This window comes from Rhea americana, unplaced genomic scaffold, assembly GCF_003343005.1.
Source record: "Rhea americana isolate MKP2758 unplaced genomic scaffold, rheAme1 scaffold_22, whole genome shotgun sequence".
Taxonomy (NCBI): Eukaryota; Metazoa; Chordata; class Aves; order Rheiformes; family Rheidae; genus Rhea; species Rhea americana.
The window spans coordinates 4,783,276-4,801,603 of NW_028186329.1; the positions used below are offsets into that span (position 1 = coordinate 4,783,276).

General features: G+C 36.8%; 1 protein-coding gene across 1 annotated transcript in view; it reads left to right on the forward strand.

Annotated features, from left to right (window-relative positions):
* Positions 1-18,328, forward strand: part of HSD17B4 (hydroxysteroid 17-beta dehydrogenase 4) — a 68,624-nt gene that overhangs the window by 4,768 nt on the left and 45,528 nt on the right. The window contains exons 3-11 of the mRNA XM_085305403.1: positions 1,745-1,852; positions 2,351-2,410; positions 3,425-3,446; positions 3,561-3,607; positions 4,344-4,428; positions 6,021-6,208; positions 8,818-8,909; positions 11,184-11,208; positions 12,871-12,999. Coding sequence (XP_085161529.1) covers positions 1,745-1,852; positions 2,351-2,410; positions 3,425-3,446; positions 3,561-3,607; positions 4,344-4,428; positions 6,021-6,208; positions 8,818-8,909; positions 11,184-11,208; positions 12,871-12,999 — 756 coding nt within the window. The remainder of the gene's footprint in view (positions 1-1,744; positions 1,853-2,350; positions 2,411-3,424; positions 3,447-3,560; positions 3,608-4,343; positions 4,429-6,020; positions 6,209-8,817; positions 8,910-11,183; positions 11,209-12,870; positions 13,000-18,328) is intronic.

Sequence of the window (18,328 nt, forward strand, 5' to 3'; positions counted from 1 at the left end):
ATTGTCCTTTTATTAACGTATTGGTGTAGCCTTAAGCCTCGTGTAATAGCAGACTTGACAAATCTGTTTAAATCATTTGAATAATTAATCTAGCTGAACTATTGGAACTCTCTAGTATGGACACAACTAGTATTAGTTAAATTCTTGCTTACGTAAGGCATTCTTAATTAAGTTTTTGTCAGCAAATTGCTGTTTTAGGTGAAGCGTAAACATATATAAACATGCCTTTAGTAGAGTTATAATGTCTTACAAGACTAACTGAATGACATTGTGTAAATGTTTAGCACAAAATTACCTGTTCTCCTTCCCAAAAGGAGATCAGAATTCCTAGTGTTGATCCTGACTCATTTTTTGGTTAATGTCACATTAAAGACTTTTGGTGCTGTGAACTGGGCAGTCCTCCCATCTTGCTTATTCTGCTGCTTCACTCTTTTTGTGAGTTTTCTGTAAAACTTCATCTGAGTTACTCTAGCTGCATGTTCAGACTATTAGTTGTTGATCTGTTTAGCCTGGACATGGAAATCAGTTTACTTTTTCTTTTGCCTCAGTTTGCTTAAATATACTTGAGTACATTGTCATTTTCTGTCTTAATTCTTTTCTACTTTTGTCTGTGCAAATCTAGGGGATTAGCTGTGTGTGTGTGGGGGGGGTTTGTTGTTTTAATTGGTATGTTCACTGTGGGCTTTGTCATTCTCATTTACTTATCTAGATTTCTCTATTCCACATTTCCCTTGAAATGCTGCACACACAGCTGAATGCAGGATTCTAGATGAGGCTTTTTTGCTTCTCAGTAGCTGTGTTCCCCTTTAGATGTGGAGGGGAAAAAAAAGGCTTTATTTCACTTTGTGAAGATGTAACAAATTTAAGGTTGCAGTTTAGCATCAAGACAAGGAAACACTGCATCTTTTTTGGACCTCACTACAGTTGGCTGTTTTAATTCTATACAAAAGTTGGAAGGCGCAGAACTGGAGTTCAGTGTTGCGAAGGCCTCGTCAATGGTGCATGTAAATTCACAGCCAATTCTGTTTTTTCTTACAATGCATATTGTTGAAACAGTCGTCTTTTTTTAAAAGAAGTCCTGTGACTGAATCTGTGTTTTCTCCARTGAATTCTGAGGAACTTTGGGACATGCAAATGCAGTAAACTGTGGTGATGACAGTGCAGGTTGTGTTAATGGTGCATGCCCCAGTACGCAACTGCTTGTGTCATCCTGTGCTCCTGCGCCTGCAGGAGCAGGATCTAAAGTTTCGGGGCAGGCTCTTCTGCCTTTGTTCAAAACTCTTGATTTGTTCTGTACCTAAGTTTACCACTAACATTTTAGTTACTCAATTAAAGAGAAAACAGGAACAAAGTCTTCTCAGTCTTGTTTACAGTTCGTGCAGTAACTCTAGGGGTTTGACGAAAGAACAGAATTAATCACCTGTGAGTGGTACGGTAGATCTTAATCTGCAAATAGTGCAATTGGAGGGATAACYTTAGCAGGGTGGAGAAGTTGAATGGATGATGGGGGGAGGGAAATTGTGTTTCACAAGTTATTTATGAAAATATATAGTATGTTAAACTTTTTTAATCCAGTAACACAACATACTGTTCTTCTCTAGTTGTCAGAGATTCTCAGTGGGATCCAAGGGCAGCAGGTTTTGTTAGTACTCTTAAAGACTTCCAGTGTAGTAAAGGGATAAAGAGAGACCATGAAACATACTGAGCATTAATTATGAAAAATTCCTTTCTTTGTGATGCRCAGTGAATGATCTTGGAGTTGACTTCAAGGGATATGGCAAAAGCTCCTCAGCTGCTGACAAAGTTGTTGATGAAATCAGAGCAAAAGGAGGGAAAGCCGTACCCAATTATGGTATGTTATTTTTCTGGAGTAGATTTAATACTTCGTCTACAGGAACAATGGACCATGTTAAATGACAAATTGACATGCTTAATAAAGGGCTATTGCCAGCTTGCAAATACTATATAATTAAGGTGGAATGTATTTTGAGTAGGGAGAGACATTAAAACCAAGTGACATAGAGCATTTCTTTTTTTTTTAATTAATACTCTAATCCCTTTTCTTTCACATGTTCTCTCAACTTTGGGATACTGAACAAGTGCCAACGGAGTTGTCAGAGGCAAAATGGGAATGGACTATTCTGACTCATGTTGCATCTTATTTTTCCTGTAACTGCAAACATTGTGCGGTGGCATGTGCCTCTGACTGTATGCAAATAGTGCCTAAATTTTAGCTTATATTGTGGTTCTACACAATTCTTTTTAACTCTGCAAATTAGCTATTAATATTCTGGAAGTGCAATGTGTATACAGTTCATTTTACTTGAAAAGTCTTTTTTTTTTTTAATAGATTCAGTGGAAGATGGTGAAAAGCTTGTGAAGACAGCACTTGAGACTTTTGGGAGAATAGGTACAATTACCTGTTTCTTGTGACTTGTTTGCGTGTTCAAATCTATTATAAGCAGTGCAGTTGACAAGAAGTGTGAAGTATGATGTGACTGTAGTTGAAATCACAAGTCTTGGATGTCTGTAGCTCTAAATTGGTGAAAGCTAAAACTCGTGTGCAGGGGCTTTTCACTTCAAGTTTGAATAGCAATTGCTTTGTCTTGGTAGTTTTTAATAGAAGTATAGAACTCAAGTAAGACTCACTTTAGTTCTTCAGAATTTTGGTACTTCATGGTGGATAATTTCTGTCCCAAAAGCTACAGAGTTCACCAAATATTTTAACTAGTTGTCTAAAATTAGGATAAATAATGGAATTAAAGAGTCAGTCATGCTCTGTCATATTTTGGAAGCTCTTTAGCCTATATGAAGGTCAAAACATACAGGTGAAAATTAAGAAAACACTTCAGATATTACATCTAATGAGTAAAGTTTGTTTTGGATATGCTGCTCCTATCTGTGTGTGGACCTTATCTGACTTTAAGTGCCTAATCCAAGCTAATGAGAACCAAAGGAAATATTCTTTTAAGAGTTATGATCCAAGTTGCTCTAGTGGCTTTGCAACTGCTCTGCAGTGGTTATTTCTGTTCTTACTTGGTTTTACCCAATAAAGAGGGTGGCACTGAGTAGTATGGAGCACTCTGGAACTCAGAGCAAGTTGCAAAACTGAGCAGGATGACTGCATCCTGCAGATCTTGTGTACCCAGGTAGCCAGCACTTCTCAGCATTTCATCCCTGTCAGTCTTTGTTCTTTTGGTAGGCTAAGGCTTGTCTGTTCCCAAATATCTCGACTTYTTTTTAATCATTGTTCAATGTTAAAATGTCCCGAAGAAGGACAAGCAACTCTAGAATATATGTATGCAGTGTTTTATACCTCCTGTGTTTGAAGTTCTAGAAGTGGTAGAAGAATTGAAATAAGCTTGCACTTTACCAGCTCATGCATTCATTTAATTTCATTTTCTTCTTCCCCCTCCCTGCCCAGATGTTGTCATAAACAATGCTGGGTAAGTAAATCTGAAGTTCTGCTTTTTTTTTCTTCTGTTTGACTACGGAATATCACTGTTGTATGGACACACGTTCATCTTTCTTTTTGTTTTTTCCCTCATAATATTTTCTAGGATTCTAAGAGACCGTTCATTTGTTCGAATAAGTGATGAAGACTGGGGTGAGTTGATGAACTTTGAGATTCTTTAATCTTTGAAAGATAGAAGGTACATCCCTTCCAGTTGCACGGGGAAGAAGAGAAGAGGGGAAGGCCTGGCCACTTGAAATCTCAGTTGTAAGCTACTTGTGTTTAGTTGCTTATATGATTGCAAACCAGATCTGTGCTACAGTTCATGCTAGGCTTATGCAATTTTAGAGGGGAGGAAAGGCTCTACCTGCCACTCCTGAGTGCTGAGTGGAATACGGAAAAGTCATGTGAAACACAGTAGTTTCTATGAGCAGATTGCATTCATAGCCCAGTGCTGGCTGACTGAATGCTAAATAGTCTTGAAAGACTGAAAACTGGCAACAAARGAAAGAAAGCTGATGTGCCAAGAAACAGAAGAACAGGGGGACCCTTCTTGGATGGTAATGATGAGGCAATTAACTGGCAGGCTTTTGCAAAGAGTCTGGCTTCTGCAGTCCTTGCTTGACTATACTCAAGCACAGGAATTTTAGATGCTTTTGAATCCTAGATAAGAGAGTCCCATCAAAGAGGAGGAAGACTCTCAGCATGGCTGATTTATGTGTTCAGAAAAACACCTCAGAGTGATCTATAAAAAAGGAAGAAAATCCTAGTCACCATTTGAGAGTGTGAAAGAGAATGCAGTTCTTCTTATGAAGAAGAAACGAACTATGTATTTCAAGTTGGCAACTGAATTCCTGGATTTATTAAACTACCATTAATTTGATCCTAGATATAATTCATAGAATTCATTTGAGGGGATCGTTCCTGGTTACCCGAGCTGCATGGAATCATATGAAAAATCAGAAGTTTGGCAGGTAAAAATATGTATATTTTCTTCTGCCCCCCACCCCAATGTGTAGCAGACTACATGCCCTTGCAGTGAAGGTGTTTCTTGTCCTCTTTTTACTGTACTGAAACGAACAAAATCAGCATCCAAATGYATGAGATTGTATCCTTTCAGTTTTGCTGCCACCACCACCTCCACATTTAGAAACCTTTAAGGTTGTTCTTCATGTAAATGCACATATCCCAGATAGGAGCTATAGGATTATAGAAATACCATTTTTCTTCATTAAAACTCATTAGTAATATGTGGTATTATATGCATGTAGCTGCATGTCTAACGATTTCCTCCTACTCCTCTATTGGCAGGTGCATCCAGTACTGCTTGTGATTCTTGTTCTTTGTGGGGCAGTTTGTTTCCCTTTGGGCAAAGATTTGTCTTACAGTAGTTGTGGGACATTCGTAGTCTGTTTTAGCATGCGTTACCTTTAGCTGAAACAGTGCTGTCAATTCAGAGCTTCAAGTTTTTAACTTTTGTTTTTTCTGTGTCAAAACACCAACATTAATTTAAACCTTGTTCTTGACCAGAGTACTCACATTTTTGAAGTGTCAATTTTTTCCTCGTTTTGTGACCTTCATTCTCGTCCAGGCAATGTAATTGGAAAAGAAAGGAAAGGGAGGAAATCAGGAGCCCAGTAAGAAAGAATAATGCATGGCTAAAGCTCAGGAGTTGCCTCTGTTTAGGGAAACACTTCTCCTTTTATGTATGTGGTCAGATAATAATGTTAGTGAATGTCTCTTTAGGTTATGTTTGTGTGTGTGGCAGCTGCAGAATGTTTGCTTTCTGTACATTTTGTAGCTTTTCTTCATGTTGATCATATTGAGATAGTACTAATAAAGAGGTGTTATTAAGATTAAAAACAATGTGTTGTGAAGCAAATGATTAAAAAAAAAAAGAAATAGATACTGATCCCAGCTATGCAATATATTTACAGTAGATTTGAACTGATTCTGATAAGGCTTCTTTTAGAAGTGAAGATTTAAAACCTTTTCAATTCAGATTTATGAAGAAACATGCAGCACATGTTTTCAWGTACTGTAAAACACAGTGGTTCTAGAACTTTCTTGTGAGCAGTTCAGTCATTTCAGTAGCAGTAATGTTGGGGGAAAAGGGCAAGATTTTGATGTTTATATTAACATTCTCCCTCCTTCATATGTTTAACACATATTAAGAATCTGTGAAAATTCTGTGAATTTTTCAAGAATACATTTTCATGTATTATCAAGCAAATGTTAAGAAATGTTAAGAAATGTTAAGCCATTTTTTAAGGAAATGCTGAAAGTGTTATTTAGTATCTCGCCTTGAAAAGCAGTTAGAATGTGAAAAGAAAAGAGCTTTTTTTCAGWATCATGCCCAGTTCTCACAGAGTAGCTATTGCAGTTTTGCACTATAACTCAAAGATTTGGGAATTTTTAGTTTCCCACTACTGTCACTTGGTTCTTATTTACATGTTTTCATCTGCAGGAATATGGAGACTGAACAGTATCAAAGTCAAAAAAAAAAATGTCGTGTAAATAAACAAATTGAAGAGAACATTTAACTCTCTTCCTTTCTTTCCCTAAGGATAATTATGACTTCCTCAGCTGCTGGAATATATGGAAACTTTGGTCAGGCAAACTACAGTGCTGCAAAACTTGGCCTTTTGGGTCTTTCAAACACAATAGCAATTGAAGGCCGGAAGTACAACATCCATTGCAATACAATTGCACCTACTGCTGGATCCAGGCTGACTCAAACTGTCATGCCACAAGGTGAATTAGTTAAGGTCAATGGGTACAATGTGTACTGATATTTTTTCAGTGAGGTGAAGCGTGTCTTTTTTATCGGTTACAAAATGTAGATCCTTTATATKTGAAAAACTGTTAATTTGTTGTTCCTAGTGTCCTTCTGTTTTTATTTGAACTGTCAACTTCCCTATTTTAGGTGATATTCAAAATTCTTATTTTCTGTCACAAGATACAAAATGCTTTTGTGAATTACAAAATATGATTGCATGTGGCAGTGCTCTTCAATTATACCCTCTTTCAAGATCATCCTAAAGCAGTGGAAAGGTTTGTTTCAGTAGATAYAGAAACAGATATATTTGTAGGGCATCTGCATTTGTTACAGTATTGTCTAATTGCAAAATGTCTTATTTTGTATACCATCTTATATATGTAGTCCTTGGCTCCAGGAGCAGCAGGAGGTGACAGYGAACACAGATGCCTAATACATTAGATACTTTTGAATTGCAGTTACTAATCTTTGAATACTTGAACAGGTTTTAACAGAGAACTGCACTAAGCAACCAGTATGGAGAATGTTATGCAAGACAGAGCTGTGGGTAAACTAACAGATAAGTAGACCGACTATTTGTTTTGGCAAATGGTCAAAAGAAGTGCAAAGAATTCAGAGCAAAGCCTCTGTAAAAAGAAATTGCTCTGAAAAGTCTTCTAGAATCAACCTATTCCATCTTTTCTTCCTCCTTTCCCCCCACCTGGTGATAGACAGAGTTCAAAGTCAAGGGAACATTACATTTCCAGACTTATACACAAGATAACAAAGACTAATATATTTTGTACAGTTACACATGGACTGTATGCATTGACTTTGTTTGACTAAGTTCATAGGATCATAGAATCATAGTTCTCTGTAAAGGATTCTGTTTTAGGCTTAAATAATTCAAGTGACTGGAAAACCTGGCATCTCTGTAGGTAGTCTGTGCCAGGGATTTATTTCACTTATTTACGTAAGTGTCACATGTCAAGCCTGCAGATGCTGTCTTTTTAAGCTTAAAAGGGAGTTCAGTACTTGGAATATCGTTCTGCCTGAAGATATTTACATACAGTGATAAAATCACCTTCTRATTTTCTTACTTGTGTTAAAAGTGAGATCCTTAGCCCTATAGGATGGTTTGTCATTGCTCCAATCACTATTTCCTCCTTCCTTCAGAATTTTCCTGCTCCCCTGCCCAATTTTTTTCAACTATTCCTAAAGATTTGGGCACCAGAACTTGAAAATATTTTCATAAGACTTACCAATTTTTCCTTGGTATCATAGTCAGTACTTGCCTGTTATGGATTCTTAGATGTTTGCAAGCAATTATGCTGTAGCATTACAACTGTTCTGTATGTTCAACTTTTGGTTTATTTTAGTTTTATTCTTGCTCATAGTGTAAATGCAGTCTGCRTCTCCTGGGTGGTGGTGGCGGCGGTGCGGGTGGTGGTGCTTGCTTGCTTTCTTTTTTTTTTTCTTCTTCTTTTCTTCTTTTTAAACTTTGACTTTGAAACAGTAGTTTCTTAATCCATTTAACAGTGATAATAGCATTGGTGATGACAGCTTAGTGCTGATTCTTGTAACAGTAAGGTGTGTGGCATGAATTGAAATACTGTAGAAAAACCTAAGGCCTTTGTAATGCACTTACAAAGTTACAAAGTATAACTCCATGTTAAATGAAGTTCTGGCTTTTGTTACGTTCATGGAAATTCTAAAAAATGAAATTCTATTACTTCAAGTCTGCTATTAAGATTTAACAAATATCTGTTATGCTAAACTTTTCAAACTGTTAATATATCAGGTGTATTTTAAAATGCTAAAATGCTAAATGGCTTAGCTGAAGAATAACTATGTATCTATTGCTGCTGAAACAATATTTTTTTAAATAATATTATCAGAAAGTTGATAAAGTATCTGGTAGGAGCTGCCTGGAAAATCACATTTCTCCTATGTGACAGTTTCTTAGTTTTCCAAATTTTTTTTCTTTCATTCCAGATGACAATGAAAATCCAAAAAATACATTAATATATACATTTATCAGGGCTGATCACTCCCAACAGTTCATTTGGAAACCCTGGAATGTGTCATGTCTAAATGAGTTATTTCTCAAATATTCAGCGCCTGCAATTCTTCTCGTGTTCCCTCTTATTCATAACTGAATATCAGATTGAAATGGAAGTTACTCAGGTATAACGCTGTCTGGCTTATGTCCAGCTGTCTTGTCCTTTTTTCATGTTGCTGGTCAGCTGGGAGTGTCCAGGCTTTGGCCTCAGTTTCCTCACTGACAGTTTTGGCAGCTACCTGGATTTGCTCTCTGGACATTATGGTGTTCTTGACACTGAGACAGTCTTTCATCTTTCTAACTCAGAACCAATGTGATGAGGTTTAGAGGTAGTACACACCTATTGCAATTTGTTCAGATTTAACAAATCTTCAGATACCTCAATTTGTTCTCTCTTTTCACTGCTAAACTCTATTAGTTAAATTCTGCCTGGCTGTAGTGATAATTGGAATGTGTTAGAGCAATAATTTGGTGATACCATATTGTATTCCTATTGTATGATTTTTATTTTTCTCCTTTCCCCTTACCTCCTATTTATTCCAGATATGATTGATGCTTTCAAACCAGAGTATGTTGCTCCCTTAGTTCTTTGGCTTTGTCACGAGAGCTGTCAGGAGAATGGCAGTCTGTTTGAGGTAATTTTTTTGTTTAATTTTTTGTTTGCTGGAAATCAGTGATTTGATTTTACCCTGTGCAGTCTTAAGCTTTTCACTAAAGTTGAATTAACATGTGAGATTCTGGTAATGTAATGAACACAAGATGTGGGTTGTATACTGCATACTCAGCATAGAGGGTGATATATTAACTTTTTGTTTTGTATATGACAGGTATACCAGGCAGCAGCAAACTTGTCAAATGCTAATGTGTTTTTAAATCTAGAGTAGACTAAAATTTTACACTTCTCCAACCACAGAATGGTTGAGGTTGGAAGGGACCTCTGGAGATCACTAGTCCAACCCCCCTGCTCAAGCAGGCTCACCTAGAGCACGTTGCACAGGATCGCATTCCAGGCGGGTTTTTAATATCCCATAGGAGGAGACCTCTCTGAGCAGCCTGTTCTAGTGCTCTGTCACTCTCAGTAATGCGCTAGACTTGCTAACTAGATCTAGTTGTTTAAGACAGGCTATTCCTTTCCTCTTTTCTCTAGTATAAGGTCCTTTGTATGCTGTTTTCTGTCCTCCTCCATAACAATACATTTTTAACATACTAACACGAGTTTGATTTATCTGGGAGATTACAGTACATTCATAAGCTACACATGTAACTTGAACTGTACATTAACAGTGTAAAATACAGTGGTGTGGCATTATACTAGGAGTTTGATGCCTTCCATAGCAAATGTGCTTTCTAGTTTCCTTAAATACCTTATTTTGTAATCTTTTGAGGTAATATTTTCTTGGCTTTGTAGTAATAATAATAAATCTACCAAATGGTGTAAGACTTTACTGCTGACTAGTAAAAGGGAAGAAAATTTATTTTAAGATAGAGGAATGTAGGTTTTTCTAAAATAAGTTCTGCTTTGTAAATACCTTCTTTTTGTTGTTTTTGTTGTTGTTGTTTTTAAAGGGGTTAAAAATGAGAAAAGTCTTTGACAGGCTCATCCTCCTTCCCACTTTTTTAAGGTTTTCTTTCCCCTTCATGTTACTGGTCTGAAGAAGCATAAAGATAGTGGTTCTTGACTGGAAACCTTCTGTTGTACAGAAAATAATACACAGTATGTTTGGCACACTCTAGGATGCATTCCCTGCTATAATTGCCAAAAAATGCAGTGGCTTGGTCTTAAATGGTGTTGACCAAATAGTATTAAAATTTCACCAACCCCTAGAAAATGTAGCTCTGATTCTTTTCTTAGGTCTGGAATTCTGTGTGTGTGGAGAACAGGTGAATGTTGAAATAAATGTGTAAAGCATTTTTAATCATTTAAAGCACAAAGTGTGGAATAGCACCTAATTCAGGATTTGTATTTTCTGATTCCATGCAAAGATAGCTGCTCTTAAACTTGAACTAAAGTAATGATAGGGAGCTGTTTTTGTAATTYAGTAACTATATGCTATGTAATACGCTTTCTCAGCTTTATGCTGGTCTGAAAGCATTTTACATAAATGTTGTCTTTCCTCTGTCACAGTTTCTTTGTGATTAGTATCAGCTGTTCTGAAATTTTAGAGTCTATTCACTTATGCTGGAATTTTAGTGTTTAAATTGTCACTCCTGCTCTGTATATTGAAAGCATGTTTGTCATTCAGTAGGGTATGTATGCATTCATTTTCTGTGGGCCCCTGTATGCTACTAAAGGAAGTGTGAAGGGAAAGAATGTACCAGTGGTTTTGTCACATAAACATGCAATCCCAAAGGTAATTCTAATGGGAAATGGTTAGAACAATCCAAGTTGAATCTCTTCGAAACAAAAGCATGTATTTTCTTAGGACGGTGTGTGTAGGTTACATTTGTGGCTAAGTTGTGTATCTCTAGTTATTTAAGTAAGTACTGCTTAAGGTAATGTTATTAAAATTTTGTTCAGTATCCAAAAGAAGGGAATATATCCTTTGCTTCTGCTTACCCATACCCTGGAAAAAGTCAGGGGGTAATCAATTTTTTAATTTAAGTCTACATGTTTAAAACAGTGCCAGAGCAGCTACTTCAAAATGAAGTTTGTGTTTCATTCAAACACACAGAGAGCAACTTGCAGAAAGGATGAATTACTTGGTTATGGAATGCATATGGGCACACTCATCAAAATGTTTGCTCAAAAATTGTATAGAAGTAGTTATCTGCTGTCAATATCTTGTTCTTGAAATTTTGTGTTGCTAGCATTCCAATGCTTGACTAAACTTGCTTACAGTTAGCAGAAATTTCATTGCACCAAAACCTTSTTTAGTAACACATAAGCTGATGATTTTCTTTGTTGGCAGGTGGGAGCCGGATGGATTGGAAAATGTAAGTCTTTGGGGTGTTGCAAGGTTGGTTTTGAGTTTTAATTTGGCAACCAAAGTATGCAGCCTATTTCTGTAGTTACTTCTGCTCAAGACAGTTTGGTTAGGAGAGAAAGTTACGGAAGACCCAGGGTTCTGTGGGGGCTACTTATATTAAGTAAAAAGGACAAATTTCACTGCAAATGGGAAACTGTGAAACTCTATGCTGTGCTATGTTATGTTTTGAGTTGATTAAGAGTAGTTGAAAATCTGCCTAAGTAACATTAACTCTTGGATGCTGAGGATATCTTGAAGATGAAATTTTGGGGGCTTTTTTTTTTTTTGTCATACACATACTGCCCTTTCTTGATTACTTCTGTGATTACTTTCATGATACAGCAGTACAACTGATCATTGATACTAGTAAGCAGACTTCTTTTTAAGTTCCTTGCCACTCCTATAAAAATATTAGTGATATACATTGACGTTTTGAGGCAACTTGAATTGTAATTACCAGTGGTTCAGCCAGCTAAGTATCTTCCTTGAGTGACTCCAGAAACTAGCTTAAATGTGAAAGGAAAGAATATTCACAGTCACTGAGAGGCTGCTGAGCAGATGGGAAACTTATTTGAGTGTGTGAAAACTCATGAACTCTTTTGCKAAGAATGTGAAACCTAGTATAGTATTATTTTCTTAAAATAAGGGCTTTTCTGCCCATATTAATACCATCAGCATTACTATGGGTTGAAAAGTAGAACTATTAAATTCAGTAAGTTCTTCCCTTTTCTTTCAAAGGGACCTTCCTCCCTGCCCCATACATACACTTGAAAAATTTGACTTTTGTCCATTTCTGACTGACTATGAATGTTCTGACAGCACTGGAACTGGCTCTGGACACAGCTTTTCCTGGATAGCGTATTAAACAGATTAAACAAACCAGAGCAGCAGTGCAAAACCCTTTGTTGTGCTGCACGAGGAGTGGAGTTTTCATACAATTGAAAATCTTTCGTCCTCATCTCTGACAGAGGAATAGAACCTTTTTCGTCACTGTAGTGATTAAAAATTAATTGAGATCCAGGAAATCGATAGAGACAGATTAAGGATTAATTGGGATCCAGGAAATTGATATTCTTCCAGAACTGGTTTTATGCTTACCTTACCAGTAACTTTCTCTAAAGTATCAGTGTTGAGATATGACTGTGGGAACAATTTGGAGATGCTGACTACTGTATAAACATTCTCTAATAGGCAACAAGCAGTTTTCATGTTTTCTCTATAGTTTCCCAAGATTTTTGGAAGATCCTAAGCAGCAATAGCCAAAATCGTGTCAGAAGAGGATGTCTCTAGATGCAAACTGGCTAAAATGTTTTGCTAGACAGAATCCAAAACCTGATGTAATATTTCCAAACAGCAGTCAGTCTGTTGTTGGCTTTAGTGAAGCTTAAAACCAGTGCTATTGCTTTTCTAAGCGTTAGTGGAAAGCGGGTGAGCCCTTTTAGTTCCATTAAAAAGTGATACTGGTGAGTCACATTGGAGAGCTTTTAAGCTTTTCCTTTCCTCCACAGACTTGCAGGTAGTGGCCTAGATGAATAGTATTCTAAAGAAACTAAAAGTTTCTTTGTTTCTTACTGTATTAACCAGCTTGAACTCTCTGGTCAATGTATCCCATTTCTGTTCTTTCTGTTAGTGCGCTGGGAACGATCCTTGGGTGCTATTGTCAGAGGAAAAAATCAGCTAATGACTCCTGAAGCAGTGAGAGATAAATGGGAGAAGGTCTGTGACTTTGATAATGCCAGCAAACCCAGAAGTATCCAAGGTAAAGAAGGCTTTGATAATGTAGATAGTTTGGGCAAGCGGAGGTTAGAAGAGATTACTTTATTGACAGACATTTACTGAAACTTTCCTTTAAATAAAAAGTCTGCTTAATTAGTTAATTCTTCTATGCATGTGCAACATTAATCATTTGTTTTTTCAGTAGAGTCAGATCTTTTTAAAGCTACTTTTGTATTTTCATTTATAGAATTAAGATAGCTTATCTTTCTCCTTAAGAATTTTCTAGTAAAATGAATTCAGTGTTATTTTATGTATTACAGCCAAATTATAGGCAGTATTTTATTTCACTGGACCCAAATACAGGTAGAAGCCATATTTTAAGAGATGGGGTGTTCTTTTCAGGAATTTTTTTCCTGGAATCCTGAAATTAGTCCTAGACATTTCCATACCAAAAAGATGTCTGTTCAAGGAGTCAACTGTTATAAAGCAGCACTCTTTGCCTCTTTTTTGTCAAAATGACTGATCTTTGCTGCTGCTGTACTTGCTTCTCTTTCATCTTTCAAAATTTCCTCTCCCCTGTTTTAAGAGTGTCTCTTTATTTAGAACCATAGTTGTCATAGCTCTTAAGTAAACCATACAGACTATTTTTTTTCCCTTTCCACTGCTTTCCAAGATTTCTCGAGAAGCTACCCTCAAAATCTGTCTGTGTGAGTTACAGGTGTTAATATCCATGACTGTGTGTTTTTAGAACACCTGTGGTTATTTAGCTGAAGGGTTGACTATTTGCTGAATCAGGAAATGCCAACATACAAGGGGTTTGGGGGGGAAGGGGAAGGGGGAGGGAAAGAAGCATCCCTGTATTCAATAACAGTTGAATTTTAGAGATCTTTAGATTGCCAGAAAATAGTAGATGCTTAAGCAGTCTGTCTTGAAATCCCTAGAATGCATAGAAACAGAAGGGATATATTTTTTTTTAGATGCATAAAACAAAACCAGAAGAGCAGACCCTTTATCCCTTTCCTCAGATCTTGGTAATGTGGCTAACTGTACAGTAGTTCTCTATCACATTTATTATTTTGTTTTCACTTGTCTTTGACTTACAGATGTCCCTTTTCCAAATGTATGTCAACTTACAAATGTTCTCTCTCCAGTTGCAGAACACTTATAACAATGTTGTTCCAGTTTTATAGCTTCTGTCTTCTAGCCTGTCGTTTATACTACTGTGTGTGTTGCAAGCAGAAAAATGTTGTAGATGGGAATTTCCATTGAAAGTCACTTCAAGTTAAACACTGCATATGATAGACTGCATCTGTCTCTCTTTGCCCTCTGGACCAAAAATTGGACAGGACTTTAAATTTAGGAAGTAAAGGATGTGCTTACAGGACAATACAGCAGATTCCTGTGGTTAGGAAATTCCAAAGGGTTCCTTGTCTTAGGTCYGCTATGCAGATAACTTGCCTTAGCTGTTGTGCAAGAAACTTAGAATATAGCATTAACCTTTCAGTGGTGTCAAGTCAGAGGTGTACTGCTAAGCTGAATGAAAACCCTTTAGTTATTTTCTTGTATGTAAGAATTAGCAGAAGAATTGAGCAAATCATTGAAGAAATTATTGGATCAGATTTAACTTTTAAATACTACATTAAAAGTTTTTCCTACCRTGAGAGTCTCTACTTTGTCACCTGAAGGCGGTGGACTGTTAAGGGAAACTAATTAGAGTACTTGCATTAAAAATGAAAAGCTACAATGCCTAATATCTGCAAGTTCAAAATTTCAAAAGATTTCATTAAAATCTATTACCAGCATTAAGTAATTTGATGCTGTGAAGAGCAATTATGTACTAACCATTGTGTAATTATAAAATATAAAATTARATAAAGTATTTGCTGGTAATTCACTAGAAAATCCCATAATCAGAGATGTTAATCTTGATTCATAATTTGAGCATACTGATAAGAGCATTTTGACTATAATTCCTTCTAGATTACAAAAAGGACTGCCATGTGTTATTTGAAAGGTAATTTCTCCTCCATCTGTAACAGCAATGTATGACTGAATGCTTGGATTTATTTTGTACTTAGAATTTTCTTTTTGAAAGCATAGGAGGAAATCGTTCTCTTAGGATAAACAAATTAAATGCTCGATATCTAATGTGCGGATGATAATGTATTTAGAGCCCTGTTTATCAACCATTACTCAGTGTTTGAACTAGAGTRTGTTTCCAGTTGTGCATTTCAGCTATTGGAGACCGTGAACTTCAAAGGTTGACAGGAAGTGCTGTATCATTCTCATGTATTAGTGATGATCCTTTAAGAAATTAAATGATTGGATTCTTAAAACCTGTCTAATTAAGATCTGCAAGGGGAGTGAGGTGTTTGCCTTCTTTCTGTCAATCCTTAATTTTTTTAAGTACTTAAAGTTTCTAAGTTTTGCTCATTCCCTTGAACTGGAAGCTAAACACCTCTTGCTGTATCAGAATGATTTTTACAGAGTTTATGCAGTTTTCATTAACAGGAAGTAACTAATTGTCATTTGGTTTGGCAGTTGATTCAGTAACTCATGGAAGTTTCTTGGATATCATGATGATGTGCTCAATAAAGCAATCCTTGGTAGCTAGTTATGCTACATCCTTCTGAGTGAGCAGCTGCTGATTGTGCAGTAGTCTTTTGCCCCCTCCAGCTTCCCACYTCAAAAGCTATCTGGCACAGCTGGTGCAAGTAACTGACTGTGCATGCCTCTCTTTGTTTTTAATCCCTTAAGTGTCTTTGGATGTTCTCTATAGTTCTTCCCTAAGCCTACAGGCYTACTCCTTGATGTATGTGGAGAAGTTCTGGCAGTTCCTGTCTGCTTCTGCACATTTCCAGTTACAGTCCTGTGTAACTGGCAAAAGATACAGCTATGTATGGCTTCACTACATTATGTCCTTTTAATAAACGAAAAATCTGAGAATGCCTTTTCTTAAACGAGGTATGGGACAATTTAGGCCTCAGGAAATCATAGAACTTGAGGATTTAGTTTTGCTGTAAAATACATTCTCCTCTGTTCCTTGTATCAGGATTAGAAGATAACAGTGTATTTAATCCAATGTGAAAATGTCGCTGCCTCTGAGGCAGCTATGAATCGTCCTTATGTGCTAGAGCTTTTGCCTGATATGAATGATGATGCTAATAATTTTCTTGCTAATAATTAAACTGAATTCTTAGTTCTGATTTACTTTATACTACTTCAGAATCAGCCAGAAATCTTCCAAGAAGATAAGCAGCGCATAATCAAAGCCTTAGGGTTAAGACACAGARTCAAGTTACAGTGGCTTTCCAAGTTTCTGTACGTCAGCTGAGCCACTGTAACAAACTCCATGTGCGCCCTTAGGCAGCAGCAATTGTAGCTTGCAATGTGGCTTGGCTGAACCTTTACTGGAGAAAGATTGATCARATTCTCATTTGCAGTTGGCTGTAGCTGAGCTGACAGATTTGTCATGGTAACATGATTGCATGTATTGAGATACTGTGAGGTCCTCAACCTCTGCATCAGTGCATGCACGGGAAGACCAAATTAGATGATACTGGAGCTTCTGACTGTGTGGCACATATTCAATAGGTTGCAGTTGTTTATCAAGCCCACTGCACGTTGGCATGTTGCTTCCTTGTATTTGCTCTAAGTCAAAGCTAGGTCTGGTAGGCCTTGCCTTCACAGGGCACTACTTGCTTTTGTGTCCTCGTCTGTCTTTGCATTATCCAAACGGAGAAATCGGATTGTGTTCTGAGATGTGTAGGTGGAAGACAGCTTTCCCTGTGTTGCAGGCTGTGTACTACATACAGTGTACTGTAGAATGTATTGCACAGATTAGCATGTTTATCTGGTTTTGTTCTCTAAGAAAACAGATCTAATTTTGTTAAGTGTTCTGTGTCCTTTGGCCACCACTCTCTGTTGTGAATGCACAACAGGAAAGAAATGAAGATTGTGAACCACCCTAAAATTCGCTTCCTAACTTGAAGGACATGAATTCACAACCTACTTTTTTTTTTTTTTTGTCTCTGCATTTATTACTGACAACCATGAGATAATACAACTAGAAGCAGAAAAACATGTATGTGGAACAGGTAGTTACTATATAATGACCTTGTAATTTTTCATGTTTCTTTCTTGACAAGCTGGTAGCTCATAACAATAGGCTTGATCTTAACCTTTGTAGTCTTTAATACAGAAATCTAATTTGCACCTTTTTTGAAATTGTAACCCTGCCTCACAAAGTTTTCGTATCTGGTCAACTGCTAGAATATCACCATAAATCTAATGGTATATGTATTATTTGCTCTTAAAAAAAAAAAAAAAAAAAAATTCTCTTCTTACCTATAGTTGATGATACTCTAGTAGCTTACTTATGTCCTTGTAGGCTGCCTGAAAGCTTTCTTTTGAAAGTGATGTTGATCTTAAAGTTATTAAGACCACCTTGGAACATAAACGTGTGCATGAAGTCCAGGTCAAGTACTGTTGCTGGTTACAAATATAGCCACAGGCCAAAGATTAAAAAACACTTCTGCTGAAGCCTTTTAGAGTTAGGGTGACCCTAACACATGACCTTAATGTTCACCAATATACTAAATAATTAGCTGTTTTGAGAGTCCAATTGCATCATGTACTCTGGAGGAAAGACTTCTTGTATGGGAGATACATTCTGCATACTTTAAATCGCTGGTTGCCCTATTACTGTTTGTCTTAATATATGTATTTTTGTGTAAAACATATATTGGTAATCTACTTTTGTGGTTTCACCATTAAAAATGATAGTTATTTCTCTGCATGGAAATTGGGTTGTGAACATTAAAAAAAAAAAAAAAGGGGAAGCAGAATTACTTGGAAATCAAAACTTTTCCCTTGAAGATTCTAAAGCAATGTCTTTCTAAAGCCTTTCTTCTACCCTTGTAAGAGTGATAGAAGCAGTCTATTTCTTCTCCCAGGAGCTCAGTATTGCCTTTCCTTCATGCAGTTCATGATGGAAATCCTTTTAAAGGGTTCTCATCGGTTACAACTTAGATCTTGCACACTTTCAGCTTTATGGAAAATGACAGTGCTTGTACTCAAAGCCACAGCTTGTCTTTAGCAGAAGAGGCTACGACCTTATATTTGTCTGGTAGATGTTACTACTTCTTTGTAAGATTCAGGCCACAAATAAAACATGGTGGTACTGACAGCGAGATCAGGAAGCAAACTGAAGTTTAGGAAGTCAAAAATCTACAAGAGAATATGCAGCTAGCTTGAGGCGTGTGTAGAAGAATGCTGTGCAGTAGAGAGAAGCACAGTTGGTAAGAGCCTGAGGTGCAGTGGGAAGTCAGTGTGGGGATATGAGTTTAGAAACTGAGATGGACACCCACACG